Raw genomic sequence first — 18,708 nt, 5'->3', positions numbered from 1 at the left:
TATGTTGCACGCACCAGCCACAAATAACAATGGCAATCTATTGAGTGGCTGGTAACATTTCAACATTCACTAGGCTAGCCATTTGGCCAGTGGACAAAAATGTTAAAATTTGACCTCTGCAACCGTATTGTTGAATTACACTGGGTCTCTAATGACATCTTTTAAGTCTACTATAAATAAACATATTCCTCTATCCTCTCACTCAAACCCAGTGTAATGGTAACCTGATAAACCTGTAACATTAACGTTACGTGGTCAACAATAAACCTGTAACCTGCCTATAAACCGACAGATGTATTTATGTATGTAACTATGTATTTTTCTACGTTTAACGTTAGCCAGTAGATGGTGGCAGCGGAACGTAATGATTAACGTTACCGACCTTTTTTATGTCATGTCAAGAGTTGGATGTCAACGCCACTCAACGCAAACAAGTGTGACAAGCAAACATTCACTCATCTTTTCAAATATTCAGTTACAAAGCTAGTAGCAAGCTAAGTTAACATTACATAGCTGATGCTGAGCTAAACATGTTTGCTAACCGTCCATATGCGTTAATGTGACTGACCTCTCCGGGTGAGTTTTCAAGTGCCTGATGACATTTGACGTTGTTGCACCAGCATCCTTGATTTTAATATTGCAGACTTTGCAGTGTGCGCTCCTTTTGTTGGTGCCGTCGGCGTTTTGTTCGAAGTTTTTATAGTTGAACCTAATTACAAGCGGTACAGCAGCAGGTGTGCCGCCGGTCGCCATGGTGTTACCATGATGTTAATGTTAAAGGTGGGGTAGGTAAGTTTGAGAAACCGGCTCGAGATACACTTTTTGTTATATTCCATGGAATGCTCTTAACATCCCGATAGCCGGCCCGGCTAAAGTAACTGGATGGCCTACCTGCCTGTCAGCCTCCCATCGGGGCACAAACTTATCTCGTGCCCTCATTGGTCATGTGTGCGTTCGTGTGTGTTGGAGGAGGGGCTCTGTGAGGAAGTGGCAGATTTTCTCCGGTTGTGTATTTTCAAATTCTAGCGATCTCGAGCCGGTTTCTCAAACTTACCTACCCCACCTTTAATACGCCAAAAATAGAAAACACAATGATTGTTCACGAGTCCCAAAACACGAGTCCAAGTCGAGTCCGAAGTCTTTTGAGCAGGAGTCCAAGTCAAGTCTGAAGTCTCTGTTGCCCCTTTCACACCAGCGCTTTTTCAGCTCCGGCTCGGAGCTGGAGCCTGAAAAGCGCCGGTTTTTCCTGTTCACACCGCAGCGGCGCCGGCTCTTAGCTCCGGAATCGGGTTCACTTCCAGCTCCAAAAAATTGTCGGTCTAGAGGCAAGAGCTTCGGAGCTAAGAGGTGGCGTCGCTTACGTCTCTCTTACGTCGAGGCGTGCAGGAAACTAAACCCTCCTCCCCTGAACATGGGTCGACTGTCATGCCTGCCTACAAGCAGTAGTACTTATAAACTCACTTTATAAAGTCAGGCAACACTAACCGGGCTTCGTGTGATTCTGTTTATTTGTACCTTACTTTGACCATCCGTTCATTGTTATTGATCATTGTGGAGAGAGGCAGACGTGTTGTTTTGTATTATAGCAGCTATCGGATGGAATCAATACATGGGCTGCACAGGTTGTCGTGTCCGACTATCACAAGTAGAATCATAATAAAAATACGCCGGTAAAATGTGCCAGTAGAAAACGGTTTATGCCACAATAGGATAGTAATAGCAAGTAGTCAGTTTAGCTTCGGTTGCTATGCTAACATCACCCATTTTATACCAGACACTTTCATAACAGCGTTGTGATACCAAACAGCGTCAATTCAGACTGAGACACATTCACTTAGGCTAAGGGGAACTGGGGATATGTATCAGCTGCTTGTGTGAGTCGGACAGTGAATACTTTAGAGCGGCCGCTGCAATGTGAGCTAACCGGGAGCTAACGGAGGAGAATAAACTCCCGTGGAAGAGCAGCCAACATTGCCGCGGTCGGTATATGCTGCAGAAACACATTAATAAACAATGAACCACGGCACTCTGGAGCAAAGTATAAGGTTGGAGAAGTCGTTATTCAATTTAATCTTCGTGTGATTAAAAGCAACACGATCATCGACCCGACGCAGTTCCCCATTGTTGTTGTTGTGAGCGCCGTAATGCCTTTGGGGAGCAAATCAGCGATGTAAACGGTGACGTCATGACGCAGCAGCGGCAGCACCAGTCGGGTGCTGGGCGGTGTGAACAGAGCGGGAGCAGAAAAGGGAAACCGGAGCTGAACCAGAAAAGCTCTAGCTCGGAGCTAGAAAGGGAAAAGCGCTGGTGTGAAAGCCGCATGTGTGTGTGCGACTTAAGTGCGACTCGAGTCCGAGTCACAAACTCGAGTCCCCATCTCTGCTGTGACGTAATAACTCTTCTTTTTTTTCGAGGGAAGGGGGGGGGGGGGGGGGGGGGGGGGTGGGGGGGTCAGAGGGCCTAGGTATAAAAGTCACGGCTCACCACTGGTCTTAACACAGAGGTTACCTGCAGATGAAAACAGTGATGTGGGTGCAAACATTTTATTTTTAAGCATCTCTCTGCTCACCAGGTTGGGAGAGTTCTGGTCGGGCCAGAAGGACTCTGGGATGGGCCAGTGCCCGACCGGGACCCCCGTCTTGGGGTTTGGTCTCACGTAGATGAGTTTGTGGCAGCTGTGCCACGGCTGAGCGCTGAAGGAAGACACGGGACGACTTGGCTCTGCGGAGTTCTCTTTAAATACAAAAACATATATCATATAAGGGAGAATACATTTCTCTAACAAATAATGCAAACAGTTGTTCTGAATTGGAGAACAAGCCCTGATATCCATAAGTCCGTTTTTGGTTTTAGAGGAAATAACAGGTTGGGACTTTTTCTTGAAGAACAAAGTATTTCTGTGTTCTTGCCTATCATTCCCATGAATGTGAATATGCGTTAATCACTTCCAAAATGTTTTCTAAACCTCTGATGTACCTTACAGTACAGTTTTTGTTCAAATGTTTTTTTTTAAGTAAGAACATAACTCTTCTTCTACCAGTAAAATAATGTGTGACTCGTTATCTCACAACATTTCTTCCCCTAGCCATATTTGTATACTCCTCTATGTTTGGTTGGTGTAGAAAATGCATTCAGTTCTCCTTTTAGTGGTGAACTGCACTGTTGGGATAGAAGATAAGAAGATTCTCTTCTGCTTTCACCTTTCTCCCCACGGTGTCTTTGCTCTAACCTTAAAATGTGATGACATGAATTGTTCAGAAACTCTTGTTTTATGCACTTGCCTGGAAACGTTTCTGTTCATCAAAATGTCATGACTGCTTCTGTGTTCACTGTTCTTCATATACATATGTTTGTATGTAGAGCTGTACTTCATGTATCTTTATTTATTGAAGGAGTCTATTAACGTTTTCCAATTAGGCTTTGAAAGCCTGTCGTCATATTTTATAATGTCATCACATTGTTATTGTTGTGGTGATATAAATGTGATGATAGTGCCTTTAATACAGGCCTCCCTTTGAGTGCTGCAGTATTTTAACCATAATGTTTTTTTTTAATGCTTTTGGATGACAGTATGAATTCACGCAGGATATATTGTTGGATGAAAGATGTTGTGAAGGTTTGTATTAATATTCACACAAAAGCTTTGAAGTCTTTGAAAATGTTCCGATGACAGTAGTAAACAGTCCTACGCAGCTACAGTTAGGATCTATTTATATTAGATAGTATAACTCCAATACTATTAGCCTTGTCTTTTTCTGCAACTGTGGAGAAATTCTGGTTTAACCCTCCTATTGTCTTCGTTTTCCCCCCCCCCCCCTTACTTTGGTGTTCGCGGGCAAATTTGACCGGTCCTGTTTTAACTGCTATTACATTAACACAAAAACCATTAATCATCACCAAATTTTATTTAACACCCTTTTCAAACTGTACATATTGTATCAGACTACTGGTATACATGAAACACTGCAGTTAATATACAAAGAATAGTCACTGAACATGTATTGCGTGTGCCAGGTGTGATCCATGTGGGGGGATGGGCACATAAAGGGGGGACACACACATCTAGAGTATATATGTGTGTGTGTGTGTGTGTGTGTGTGTGTGTGTGTGTGTGTGTGTGTGTGTGTGTTATCTGATCCGGATGGTTACTAATTCCTTTTCTTAATGGCGGTAATTTTTGACCGGGAACACCATGGGTGTTACAAAGTTGACTAAATCATCCAAAATTCAATGAAAGTGCTGATCAGCAATTGTATATGTTCAAATGTCTACTGTGAAGGATATCATAAAGCCTGAATGCAATCGAATGTAAAATAAAAAAGTTATGATTGATGAAAGTAGTAAATCGGTCAGATTTGACCCAAACACAACAGGAGGGTTAAAAAAGAATGACATGCAAAAAAGAAAAGGCTGCGCAGCCTTCAAATGTTGGTTTAGAATTTGAATGTCAACCAGAAATATTTGTTTATTCATAACAATGTTAAGAGGGTAATTCAGAGTTGAAGTGGTTGCGTCCTTTCAGTGTTTTACTCACCTTCACCAATGAGAGGCGGATCCGGCCCTGTCTTCTCAAAGTTAATGACGACACCACTTTGAACCTTTTGGACCAGAGACTCCAGACACTGGTTCAACATCCTCTGAGTCCGCACACAGTACGACCGCCCTGAGGGAAACAGCAGGAACAATCAGAATCAGAATGCCTTTATCCTGGGGGGAATTGGGTTTTGTGTCAGTTGCTGCATTTTAGAATAAAATATACAAATATAAAGAAATAAAGTGAAAACAAATGGAATTAAATATAAACATAAAAGGTTAAAGCGTTAAATAAAAGATAAAACAAAAATAGAATAGAACATATTTATTAAAGAAGAAATAAGTAATAGTAAAAATGTGCAATAAAAAGATGAATAAAAAAAACATATGAAGATAGAGTAAAAATGTGCACATCCTTCAATATAAAACAACAATAAGTCTGTGCTAGCAAAAATGAAGTCTGGTATCCAAAAATGCGTTGAACAAATATTGCTTTAAGTATGGTTGCCCATACCCATGTGACCCAACTGATCCCGCCCATATTTGATGCAGAAATAATACGTTATAATATTATAAACAAAGAACAATGCCAACATTTAAACATTTAAAAAACCCAATAAATCATCAGCAGAAATCCCAACTCTGACATTCCTGGCTCCTACAGTAAGTCAAAATGTGTATTTTACAATATTAGTTTTTTTTGTGATATTTGTCAATAAGTATTAATATAGATACTAATGATGAACTGCACAGTTAAAGAAGGTGTTTAGCTAATAATGAATTGTGAGTGTAAAAGAATAACCCTAATCTGAAACTAACTGCTGGGAAATACAGGGCAGATGTGAAGGTGAGTAGGAGAAAGCAGAACCTCCGGTGACTTCACACATCTGGGTGATGGCGGACTCGTCTGTGGGGACGCTGCCGAGCTGCTCCGTGTCCGGTGTGGACGCTCCTGGCAGCCGCAGCACCAACGCAAACAGACGCTGGTCCCAGCGGAAGGGCTCCTTGGTCAGCTCGCTGCCCGCCAGTGGAGAGTTCAGAGGCAGGTGCAGCTGCAGGGGCGGGGGAGGAGGAAGATGGGGAGGAGTTAACTGGGATAAGATGGAAGGGATAACGACATCTGCAGAAGAATGGGCAACATAGAGTGGTGCAGGGATTGTGTGTTTTTGTTGGTAGACCTGAAAGCTACCATTGCAAGGTCTCTTTTATAGAAGATGAAGCGCAAATGTTAACGTTAGGCTATTACGGCCCGTCCACACAGCGGCATGCGTTGAAGCTTGCCGGCGGGCATGTCTGAAACTCGACCAACAACCAATCACATGAATCTCCCGCCCCGGACACACAAGCAGCGGTTTGATTGGCTAGAGCTTGTACTGGCATATGATTCGATTGGCTGACGCTTCTGCCGAGGCTTCAAAAGTTGAACATTGCTCAACTTTCGCAGCGAGCCACGCCGGCAAAGCTCCGCTTCGCTTCCCGCAATGCAGTTCGGCGAAAAGTGACGTCACCCCATTCAAAGTGAATGGTGAAGCTTTCAACGCACGCTGCTGTGTGGACGGGCCGTAAATGAACTACATTATGGCCCACTGACTTCACCTCATCGCCACTAAGCGAATGGCAAACTTGTGTTCGGGGTGATGAAACGCCATTTTGTAAAGATGTGTAAAACCTTCAACAGTGGGGTATTAACTTGCATATTTTATGTTGTAGAACACAACTTTAACATTTATTTGTTTAGGTATTTAAGCAAAAACCCATTCAAAAAAACATTGACTTCAAGGTGAGCAAACCAGAAGGGCTGAAATGCTAAATCATTTCCGTGTTTTAGGACTCATTTCTACACCACTCTGTATGGATGCATCACTGCATGAGGGAGTTTAGTTGAAAACGCTGATGAGGTTGTTTCTTTTTTTACACACTATGATTGTAACTCCCCAGTGTGCTGGAGAGACTGTGAAAATGCATATATCAACTGCATTATCAAATTGGAAAGGCAAGATTTCTAGAGAGGAATACATCATATTTTAGAAAAGATTTTCAGTGGCCGGATAGTATGATCTTATTTTTTCCAACTCATACTTCAAGAATGGCTTAAAAACAGACAAATACTTGCTGGTAGTAGTTACAAATGCTCTTAGGGAGGACATTGTTAACGCTGGAGAGCCCAACTTTAAATGCATGGATGGACATTCAGATGAAGAGAATTATTTGTGTCTGGGATAACTGGGTTGACTGTGTAATAGCTCCCTAACGGCCAGATTTTATCTTTGCAAATGTATCAAATAGATCCTAGTTATTAATATGTTTTTATTTTTCTCAGAAATCTTAATAGATAACATGTACAAACAATATTTGAAACTCATAAATGATATATATTTAGAAAATAAATCTGCCAGTGGTCACTGTTATACTACGTTATCACTCGGGTCATTACACAGTCCAAACAAATGCATTATAAAACAGGACATTGTAGCACGCCTGCATTTGTTTTTGCTCTCACCTCATCTGGCACCCCAGAGCTGTGTGTAAGCTTGTTCCCATCAGTGATGGTGATGATCACAGATGGCTCGAGGAAGAAGGGGTTACGGCCCTGAGACCGAAACAGTGACATTTTAAGAAATTAGAAACAAGTGCACACAAACAGTGACCCCATTTTTTCTCACTGGCCTGCAATCTTTAATGTTCTGCACTTAGTGTATTCAAACTTTTCCAATCTCCCAAAACATAATATGTAACTGGCCTCTCGTGCTGACAGTCATTTGAATATAATACCATAATTAAACAGAGGTCTACTTAAATGGTCTGCAAAGGCTAAAATCCCAAAGTTCTCGCCAGATTGGAATCCTTTGTTTACTTCCACGGTGACAACGCTATATGTACCAGGCATGCTGGCTAGCACTCCAAAACATTGTACCTGATAGGCTAAGGGTTTGGACATCTCTAAGTGGTTGACTAATCACAACAGAGCCAGCCAGCTAACCAATCAGAGCAGACTGGGCTCTGGTTTCAGACAGAGGGTGAAAAGAGGTGCTGCAGCACAGGCAGTATGAGAGAAATAAAGAGCTTTTTGAACATTACACTTAATACAAATCTGAACCTGAAAAAGAGCAGAATATGGCCCCTTCAATATGAACCTTTGTTCACTGAAGAGTGCCCTTGAGTTACTAGTTAAGGATAAAGGCATCCAGCGCTGTGCTGTAGAGGTCAGCCTTGACCAATTACACACACACACACACACACACACACACACACACACACACACACACACACACACACACACACACACACACACACACACACACACACACACACACACACACACACACACACACACACACACACACACAGAGATTTAGTAGATGCACACTGACAGATGCACAGAACTTGTGACACTACTCAAGCTTAGTAATCTCTCTCTGGCGTGAAGAAAGCGATGTGTGTGTGAGGAGCTGAGCACAGTGCTAGCTGAGGAAGAGAGGGGATGAAGCTGAAATAAATAGTTAATGTTTTTTTTTTTTCAAGGTAAAGGAATGAGCTGTAAGCTTTGCTATATTTTTATATCATTTGTTCATCAAGGGAAAGTCCAATTATACCGTATGTTTTGGCTGTTTATAACTTAATTAAAGTTTGTCTATTTTGTTAATAATAGTTGATAATTGACTATCTTATCATTTTTTATATGTACATATTTAATCTTATTTCTGCAACTAACCTCAAACATTTTTGACTAGTGCACTATTCTATTGCACTGTTTTTATGACTTGTGCTTTTATAGGTATATATCATTTGTTGCATTATGGGAAGAACTTGAGACTAAATGTTCATTGCAAAAACTTTGCTGTAGCTACTGTTACAAAAAAAGCCTTTGAAATAATGTTAATTGAGGATCTGATGATTAACCAATTCCTTAATGAACTAATGGTTTGAGCTTTATTTAAAACAACTGTTAACCCTTAGAAACACAACACTGGAACTATAGATAGTAATGAGTTATTTTAGTTTTCTCATATAGCAACTGCTGAGAAATACATCAGGTTGCCATGGTAATACCTGTCCGTAGTTGTCGATGCCTGAGACGAGGCGGTTGAGGTTGAGCAGGTCGAAGGCTGTGCGGAGAGCGTGCCCTAACGTGGTGAGGCCGGACGCCTGCAGGTTCTTCAGCTCGCACATGAAGGTGGAGTGGTTCTCCTTCCAGCCTGCCTGAACACACACACACACACACACACACACACACACACACACACACACAACACACACACACACAACACACACACACACACACACACACACACACACACACACACACACACACACACACACACACACACACACACACACACACACACACACACAACACACACACACACACACACACACAGACAGATAGAGAGCTGAACATCAGGCAGAACGACAACTGAGGAGGCCTGCTGCATACAGTACACCGTTAACAGCCACCAAACCAAAATAGATCCACGCCCACAGACACCCGTACACTGTAATTACACAGAAAAACAGAACGAGTTTTGTTCGCTGAAAAACCACAACCTCATTCTTGTCGAGCATGTGACTGCCACCTTTGGTTAGGGGAGTTTAAATCTTAGCAACCAGTTCATTTTGTGCAACATGACATAACAGCAACCATTACATGAGATCAGTTTATGGCAAATCCTGCAAAAGGAAGATATTGTTGTTGAATTGAAGACCCACATTTGCGTTGGATGGTGCTTTTATTTAAAAATGAGTCTAATTTCATACTTGACAAGCATCCAGAAATACATTTCCCACTGCTGCCTGTCCTCTGTGACGGAGAAATACTCCCACAGGAAGATGTGGCTGTGCAACTGCTCTTGGTAGTTTCACCAGCGAGGTCAAGTACCTTACTACAGCATCATGCCTAATCTAAGGATGGCCTGCTAGATTACTACGTCCTCTATCAGGAGAGGGAGGCTCAACACACAGATAGAGATGAAGAGTAAAAGAGAAGTGAAGAAATGACAGTGTGAATGATAGATTTGATTTGGTGGACCCTACACTGAATCACTGGCTTTAATGCGTCAAAGAAAGGGAAAGTTTGAATTGGATTTACAAGTTGAATAAAATCCATTATTATATGACATTTGTTGAACAATTTAAAGATTGAGTGGCTCAAAGAATGAATGAATGTGTCTGTTTTAAATTCAAGAGCATGACATTTTGAGAGAATGTTTACATTATGAACGCCTATTATTGAAATGAGGAACCATTTTTCCTGCTAAATGTGAAATATTCTGCTTTTTTGTCACTTATCTTTCCTGCAGTGTGTTATATAGGTTTGTGTGCATGTAAATGGTCTGCAGAGGCCATGGTACCTGTTTTTTTCTCTCCCACACTCCCCCACTGTCTGAAACGCCTCCATTGGACTCCTTCGTTTATTTCCTTAACATAATGACATCACTATATAACCCTCACACTTCTATTGGCTAGCGCTCCAACACATTTTATGTGATAGGCTAAGGGGCGGGACATCTCTAAGCGGTTGACCAATTACAACAGAGCCGACCAGCTAACCAATCAGAGCAGACGGGGCTCTGGTTTCAGACAGCTTTCTGAACATTAAAGCATGGAGACATGTCCCAGTAGAGACATGAAATACAAATATGAACCTACAAATAAGCATCATAGGGCCCCGGTAAGATGTTAGAGAGAAAAGTTATACTGTGCATGTTGTTATAAAAGAGATAAACGTGTTGCTGTTTAAATCAAGTTTTTACGTTAACATTTTTGGGAGGAGCTGAGAATGAAAAAACATGGCGTATATATAATAATAAAGAATGTGACATAGGTTGTGTATCATTCCAAAGGCATGCATTTGAGGGAATTTCTAGAAAAGCTTAGTGTTGCATGATGTTAAATTCATATTTTACAGTCATGCCGGCAACATCACGGAGCAGCTTGGGTAAAACTCAAGGTGTGAACGTAAACATGGGTAGTAGAATAATAATATCCCAGACATACACCCTTGTGTAGGCCAGTAAAAATGTAAGGCTTAGCTCTCACTCAATAATTCAGACTAGAGAATATTTATATTTCCCTCTCACCCAGCCTCCTCTCTCTCCCTCTACATAAACAATGTATTGCCTCTGTAACTGTGCAATCAGAGTAGCCCCATTCAGTATAACCTTGTCCTTTCATCATAATCCTCAGTGTACAGAGCCAGCAGAAACAACAAAGGAGAAGGAGATGAAGACAAAGAGAGGAAGAGCAGGAGGGAGAGGAGTTGAGGACAGACTTTACAACAAGGGGATAGCACTTCTAGTTGTTATAGCTACACAAGATTATTTTAGTGAAGCAATGATCTGGGCAAATGCTGCAAGGTCAATGGCAGAGTGAAGTAGGAACAACTCATAACCCCTGTCCTACACATAGGCCTACAGCAGGAGAAAGGCAGGTATATAATAATGTTTTAGTGATGGGGTTAATGAGCAGCTTAATACGTTTTTTAGGAAGTCCATCAAGCGACACAAAACAGTTGTTTAGCTTCCTGCACTGCTTTGATTAACTATAAGCAAGACTGTACATTAGTTAATAACTCAAAACTCTGTGATGAAAGAGCAGTAAATATATTTCAATAACCGTTGATTGTTTATAATTATATTTAAAAAAGGAAGGAACTGCTATCAAAAATAGCTCTGCTTATTTATATGAAGTATGGGTTGCATTTATATCACCGTGCAAAATAAAAATTATTATTTCGCACACTGAAGCTCCAATGATTAAGTCACTTCTCCAATACTATCACCCCTTGCCCATATTTAATTATTCAAACGTTCTCTTTTTTCATGTATCCCAAAGCCTGAGCATAATGAACAATGCAAAATGATATACTTTATTATCATGTAATAAAGGCTGTATTGTAGCAGCATATGTTCTTGTGCACGCATGGTTTTAATTAAAATCATATTTAAAAGGCGTAGAGATATCGAATTAAGTAGGTATTACCAGTACCTTTGGACCTGCATGCAAACGTGTGCCATAAGCATAAAGCCTCATCTATCTTCTAAATCTCAAACCATCTACTGCTATTACATGAAGTAATGAATGACTTTCCAGGGTTAGGGTTATGTAATTTAGTCAGGAGACATGTAAACAAAACCAAAAAAACTAAGGAGAACGAACTATTATGTACCTGTTGTAAGTATCAATGGGATGGGAGTAAGTAATGCATAATGTGTTGAGTCTTTTGAAGATAGTTATACACAAGCTAAGATACTCCTAACACAGATCAGGCACTAAAGCACATCAGGGGCTTAGGGGTTCATGTGGGTACTAAGGATTGTCTTTTATTGGGCATGAAAACCTCAGAGAGATGTGTGCCAGCTCATAAAACAAGTCTATTGATTTCTGGTGAGGATGGCTTTGCTGACATGAAAACCCTTAAATTATTACAGTGATTCACAGTTTGCAAGTCTGGTTGTTTTGCATGTGTGACTATGAGAAGTAAAGTGTTTGTATGCTGGGACATCGTATCGGTATGACAAATAATGAATAATGATAATGTTCTACTAGCGAACTCACATTAAAAAAAACTCATGATGAATGGGGCTTATCAACTTTCAGCCCAGACTGGCCAATGGTAATGCGTGGATGATGCAAGAGGAGGAGTAGAGGGTGATTGGCGGGCTCGTTGACCAATCAAAACATTGTACTTTTAAAAAAAGAGCGACGTCATAGGTGATAATCAATCTCTCCGCCTCCATCTCAACGCCCGAGACTTTGCTCAACACAAAAGCAAAATGTCCGCTGGAAAGGTCGGAGGCAGTGCAGCTCCGGGTCTGCGGTTATTTGGAGCAAAAAAATTGCCGTTTTTTCGCCACCGGGAAGCCGCCCAACACTGACTACAAACCAGAAGGACAATAAAGTCTCACTGACAGAAAAATACGTTCGACTGGTCAAATGTAAAAACTGTATCAGTTGCTAATTACCTTCACTCCGTATGGTGGATCATCGAATGTAACTAGCATGTACCTGTCGCCTCTACTAGCCGGGTCTCGGGCACGCAGCTGTCAAAAAAAGAAAACCAAAACAACATATATTAATTTCGACCGATCTTGCCCAAGGAACCCTATCCACCAAGGGTGCACACTGCTGGAAAAAAATCGGGTAAATCATTTTTTACCTTCATAAAGACCTCAACCGCGCCTTTAGCAACGTCCAGATACGTCGTACCCAAATAAGTGCGCTGATTCATAGAAGCGGACGTGTCTAACAGGAAGAGTAAAATAGGCATTTTTTAAATGTAAAGCCGCGGTTGTATGCTTTTCTAAAATTACTGTTATCCACATGTGCCCTATCGTGCGGCCAAACAGTTCACACATGTGTGTATATTTGTTATAATAAGCCCCCCCTCCTGAAGAGGGCCGTTGCCTCCGCTCCCTCTCTATCTGCCTTTCTAGAGCTCTGTCTCGGCTCGCGCTGTTCAACTTCTCCTCCTAACCGAAAGGAACACCCCGCTCTGTCCGCTGCCAGGCCATTGGCTGAGCCGGATTCTACTGACCACGCCCCCTACAATATATAAATATATAACGAGGTCGAGATGGCGGGTGTGTCGGGTGTGTGTACAGTACATCCGCCTACCGTTTCAATTGTGTGTATGCTAAACGGGTGGGTATTACAAATCATTGTCCATGCCTCTGAAGTGTATTTGAATACAATGTGATTCTTAGCACAAATAGCCCATATATTCTGTCTTGACACCAGTCAACTGATAACGTTGTAGCTGTATATCGCATTAATAGACCTACAATGTCTTGAAATGTCATGCCAATTCCCTTGTATCCCGCCCCCAACACGCATGCACGCACATACACATACATGGACACATACATGGACACATACATGGACATACACACACACACACAACCTCTCTCTCTTCTCTTGCTGCGTTCAAGGACCCTACAAATATGTGTCTTTCCAACTCTTAACACACCATAACAAGAACACGTGCAGTTACATTGCCTATCTATGTTAACACAACGTTTAAGTAAGAGATAAATAAAGTATATGAAGCAAGTGTCTTGTTCTGTATGTTGTAAGGGGAAAACCCAGAGAAAGTGCACATTCATGTTCGAAGCTGCGTGAAGAGATGGAACATACACACACACACACACACACACACACACACACACATATATATATATAATATATATATTCAAACATGCACGAATAATATTATAGCGGAATCATAACAGGGAAAATGGTATCTTCACAATCAAGCCTCTAAAATCATAAAAGGCACCGCGTGTTCTGCATGTGCTTTCATGATATTAATAAATCCGAAAGCACTTGAGGGCACCATGGCTGTTACATTAAGGGTATTCTTGATATGTCCTTTTAGCACTAGATGAAAGACTTACCATTAAATTGCAAATGACCCCAAACTTGTGTTAATAATGAGCTCGAGCATTAAAGGAAAATAGATTAGGGACAACATACTGATACATTTAAAGGTCAGTGGAAAGTCAGGCACAATGCATGAAGGCCAATATTTCCTGGACAGGTTTATCTGCTTACAGTTTATAGCGTATGCTGTGTAACTATTGCACTTTTTTCTCCATTTGCTGCCACTGATAAGAAGGCTGGACGGATAGATACATGAGGTCTAACCGGGTCTAACACACAGACGCGAATCACCATCAAAAACACTGTCTGTGCAAGGTGATATTTCACCTTGCACAGACAGTGTCTATCACATAAGTTAATGTTATCGTGCTGAAACATGTAGCAATGCGATTCAAACTATAGTTAATAAAGTAGATATTTGAGCACAGTTTTGAAATACTTTATATGACACATATTATTTGTTTTTAGTGAACTTATTACCTCAAAGTATACTGTATTTGCGTGTTTAGGGTCGTTTGTTCACAAGAAACGCTTTGGAGTTATTACAACCATCCTCCCTGTTTGGAGCATTTTACGTCTGCTTTGTTGACGTCTTGCACGGACTCTTTTACGCCCTCCGCCTTCCCAGCATGCACTGCGAGGTCTGCAGTATATTAATGACAAAGAAAAAAGGGCTGAAGAGAAACAACAACAGGGTGGGATCTGAGGCTCAAACCCTGGCGATAGCACTGACATTACAAGAACCTCTGTGCTGACAACAAGGTAAAGTCTTCCTCTCATTTCTGTCTTGAAACGACACGACTCAGTGTTTTATTTGATGTAATGACTCTGCGTCTAGACAACGTTAAGTGGCTGTCAGCTAACATCTGGGTTTTTTCCTAGCAGGCTAACGCTAGCTAATGTTAACGCTACTATACATCGTTAGCTTATTACCTATGTGTTATAACAGTGTCAACGCTAGTTAGCTGTCAAACTGTAGGGTTTATTTATGGAGTCCAAATATAACTGTTGACAATATATAAAGAATATAAGGACCTCATTGTGTGTTCACCTATTACACTGCAGTTTAAAGTTAGCTATACATTTTAAGCTCATAACAACGAATACAAATATGGCAGGATAACTTAGTCTTAGAAAAAAAACAGGTATATTTAAATACAACTTGAATTAAACCTCATTCCTGCATATTTTGTGTTTTGTACGTCTGCATTGAGCCCATAACGTATTGCGATATCATGAGTAAGGTTCCTTGAGCTCTACCATGTAAACACACCACGTCACGTGACCTGCCACATGGGGTTTACCTAGAACTGTTTACCTTGTTAAACTACAGTTATTTGAACTTGAAAGTTATATAACATAATCCAAATAATCTAGCTAAAACATTTAGTAAACTCCAATAATTCAGTTTAAATAAATATATGTTGCCAATTACATTTACAGTTTTGAAGATGAGTCCCTATCATTATAACAAATTCAGTAGTCATGCTGCCAATAAGTAACACAACTTTGCAGTATTGAATAATGACATTTGTGGGTTTTTTCTGTCATCATAACATACTTTGTGATCATCATTACATCTTGTTATTAGATTTTTATTCTGAAATATCGATGTACGTATTGGCCTCAAAACACGTACAAGTTGGTCTGTAGTTGACTCCTTGGAAGTGCATTATATGACTATTATTTTATTTGTCACCTGCAAAACATAAAGGCGCAAATAAGCTACAAACAACAGCTGGTGGATGCATTCATTGAATAACAGTGTTTCCCCATCAAATGAAGCGGAAGTCAAACACATGTGTCTCTTCACAGTGCTACGTCATGTGCCTGAGGCGATGAGAGTGGAAAGCGCCACCTGAAAGGATTTTACACAGCTTGAAAGTTTGTGGAGAGAGGGGTGGGGGGGCCCAGGCAGACCGTGGACGGGGAAGGGGAAGAGCTCAGCGGGGGCCAATGCAGCAGCAGCACCGACAGCCTGAGCTGGTGGAAGGAAGCCTTCCCGTGTTCGTGTTCCCCACTGAGCTCATCTTCTACGCAGATGACCAGACGTCTCACAAGCAGGTGCTCACCCTCTACAACCCCTATGAGTTCGCGCTCAAATTTAAAGGTGAGCGAAACACAATCCATGTGGGCTCTCCATGTATGCTGGACTATGTTTGATATACAGACAAGGTGGATCATCTGTGTATTTTCTTCTTTTTATCAGTGCTGTGCACAGCGCCAAACAAATACACTGTGGTGGATTCCACCGGAGCTGTCAGGCCACAGTGTTGTGTGGACATGTGAGTTCATTTTTTTGAGCACAAAAATGTCTATCTTTCATGAATATGCAAATGAATTCAATTCTATTTAGTCACAAACTGATTCAAAATACAACCATAAGATATCATGAAGATATGTGAAATGGGACACCATTATAAGAATATCTAAAGCTTAGCTAAGCAGATAGTATTTATGATGATATATATTACTACACATCTATAACTGGAGGGACTTCATGTACCATCCGCTCCAGGACACCCTGTCCTCACTGTGCAGCTCCTTCAGCGACAGGCTGCTGCACCCCCGCTGTCTCATGGAGAGATACCGCAGGTCCTTCCTTCCTGCAGCGGTCAGACTATACAACCAGCACAGCCCCTAGAAGACCCCCACACACACACACAGACTATAACACCCCTTGCTGTTAAATACCAACCAACTATGTGCAATATATATATATATATATATATATATATATATATGCCGTTAATAACTGTGTAATATACACCTGGCTGCTAAATCCTAAGAACTGTCACACTATGTGTATTTTGAAAATGATGTAACTTTTTTTATTTGTTATCATAACTTAGTACTTTAATGAATGTAACATATGTAACATTAAGCTGTCATCTGGCTCTTTTTCTCCTGTAACTATGTCAATGTCCCCTCTGTGGGACTAATAAAGGTATTCTGATTCTGAAACAATTACAAGCTAAAAAAACAAATACCCGACTCCCGACCACTAAATGGTCCCAAATCATTAATTGAATCAGTTGGTTTGAAATAGCTAAGATATAATAAACACGGACAAATTACGAGAGGAAATATTGGTACAAATGAAATGCACCTCTCTAAAAGGAATGTCATCTATGAGCTGGTTTTTCCGTGTTGATTACTATCCGTGTTTTCATGTTTTCTGTCCACACAGAGTAATCCGACACAGAGATGTGCGTCCATGCCATTACGGCGTGTACGACAAGTTCCGGCTGCAGGTTTCGGAGCAGAGTCAGCGGAAAGCCCTGGGTCGCAAAGAGGTGACGGCCACGCTGCGTCCCTCCGCCTCTCAGGAGCCGCCCAGCCCCCGGCCCCAAGATGACGAACGCAGGATCAAAGAACTGGCAGACAGCGAGTTCTTTGAACAGACTGTTTTACATACAGGTAGGACTGAGAGCTGTTACTGTGATTTCACCACTAGATGGAGCCAAATGCCTTCAACTCAAACTCAAATACATTATCACCATTCACTGGACATTAAACGTTACATGTTTCATCTACAATTTTAAAACCGCTATTGGTCTCGTTAACAAAATAAGACAATAATGGCAAACAGTCTGCAATCATTTTCACATTGGGTCTAGCTCATAGGTCTAGCTATGTTACTTTCAAGTCAAATGATGGCATGAATGCACGAAGTACAACACCTTTTTAATCTACAAACTTTTTAGTTAAATCCATCTCATGAATGAATTGTCTAAATGTTCCTTTAACCATTCTGCGTAAGTGATGCATCTCATCGCAGTGTTTACGTATGTGTACATGCACTTCGCTCTGCATTTGCCAATCGGCAGGTACCTCTCAACAATAACATGACTGTGTGTTTGCTATCCTGGCTCCAAAATGGTGGATTAAAATCATCACTGATATCAGGGCTGCTGAGAGTATACACATCTTCTATGCAGACTCAATACCCATCTGGTTTAACTGCACATTAGCCAGTAAAACCTACTCAAAAAGAAGGTTGAGGGTTAGCACTTAGAATGGTGTTACGAGTTTGTACCTCCATGGTTTATTGCCCTTTGGATCAAAGCGATGGTTTAATCAAGTGAATGTGTGTGTGTCCGACAGAGAGCCGTCCTGCTGCTGGAGGCCCCAGTCTGCTGACGGTGCTGCTGGGGCTCGTGTGTATGGTCGCCCTGATGCTCCCCACCCTGGGGGAGCAAGAATCTACTGTGCCTCTCTACCTCCACTTAAGTGTTAACAAGAAACTTGTAGCTGCTTACGTTCTCGGTAAGCAAAATACACGCAATCAGACAGGAAATCACATTGAAGGAGTACGTGCTGGAGTAAAAGATATATCCTGCTGCTCTTTTTTTAAATGATATTTTAGGTCTTCTTACGATGGTCATCCTTCGCACATGATGCGCAGCGAGCTGAGAGGAGGGAAATGATGTAAAGACGAGAAGAAACGTCCCCACACAGGAGGCACTGCTACGCTTCAATGAGTACGGCTGACCGCAGAGGGACGCAGTACTTATTCACCCCGGCCCCTGAAAAATCATTTTTTTAGTATACTCGTTTTTAAAAGCCGCTTATTTGTGTTAATACATAAACTGACGCTGAGCTGCGGAGACCCTCGGTGAAAGGAGGGCCCGTGAAGAAACATGAGGGCCATTCAAAGTGTTTGACCTCATATTCCGTGTTTGTATTGCCATTATGTAACAGAGTATGGTTAACTGTGTGAAGGACTCTACATGCAGACATGTATATAAAGCCATTAAAATGTTGTTATGGTATTTTTCTGTAACCATCATTATA

At 41.4% G+C, this 18,708-nt stretch overlaps 2 protein-coding genes across 3 annotated transcripts in view; one reads left to right on the top strand and one right to left on the bottom strand.

Annotated features, from left to right (window-relative positions):
* Window positions 1-12,991, bottom strand: part of ints6l (integrator complex subunit 6 like) — a 22,531-nt gene extending 9,540 nt beyond the window's left edge. Inside the window, exons 1-8 of one of the 2 annotated variants that reach the window (XM_034223248.1) lie at window positions 12,689-12,736; window positions 12,495-12,572; window positions 12,088-12,407; window positions 8,584-8,733; window positions 7,034-7,123; window positions 5,402-5,585; window positions 4,535-4,663; window positions 2,570-2,733 (exon numbers count right to left, since the gene is read on the bottom strand). In XM_034223248.1, coding sequence (XP_034079139.1) covers window positions 2,570-2,733; window positions 4,535-4,663; window positions 5,402-5,585; window positions 7,034-7,123; window positions 8,584-8,703 — 687 coding nt within the window. In that variant the 5' untranslated portion in view covers window positions 8,704-8,733; window positions 12,088-12,407; window positions 12,495-12,572; window positions 12,689-12,736. Of the gene's footprint in view, window positions 1-2,569; window positions 2,734-4,534; window positions 4,664-5,401; window positions 5,586-7,033; window positions 7,124-8,583; window positions 8,734-12,087; window positions 12,408-12,494; window positions 12,573-12,688 lie in introns of both variants that reach the window. The other variant, XM_034223247.1, reaches the window with a different exon arrangement.
* On the top strand, window positions 12,966-18,708 carry mospd1 (motile sperm domain containing 1). Its single transcript, XM_034223252.1, has 6 exons — window positions 12,966-14,673; window positions 15,727-16,021; window positions 16,121-16,196; window positions 17,102-17,331; window positions 18,019-18,180; window positions 18,281-18,708. Exons 2-6 carry the CDS (start codon window positions 15,868-15,870, stop codon window positions 18,310-18,312), a joined length of 654 nt encoding a protein of 217 aa, XP_034079143.1. The 5' UTR covers window positions 12,966-14,673; window positions 15,727-15,867; the 3' UTR covers window positions 18,313-18,708.

Source organism: Gymnodraco acuticeps, unplaced genomic scaffold (genome assembly GCF_902827175.1).
Source record: "Gymnodraco acuticeps unplaced genomic scaffold, fGymAcu1.1, whole genome shotgun sequence".
Lineage (NCBI taxonomy): Eukaryota > Metazoa > Chordata > Actinopteri > Perciformes > Bathydraconidae > Gymnodraco > Gymnodraco acuticeps.
Note: the sequence above shows the minus strand (reverse complement) of the source record. Positions and strands in the feature narration are given on the sequence as shown.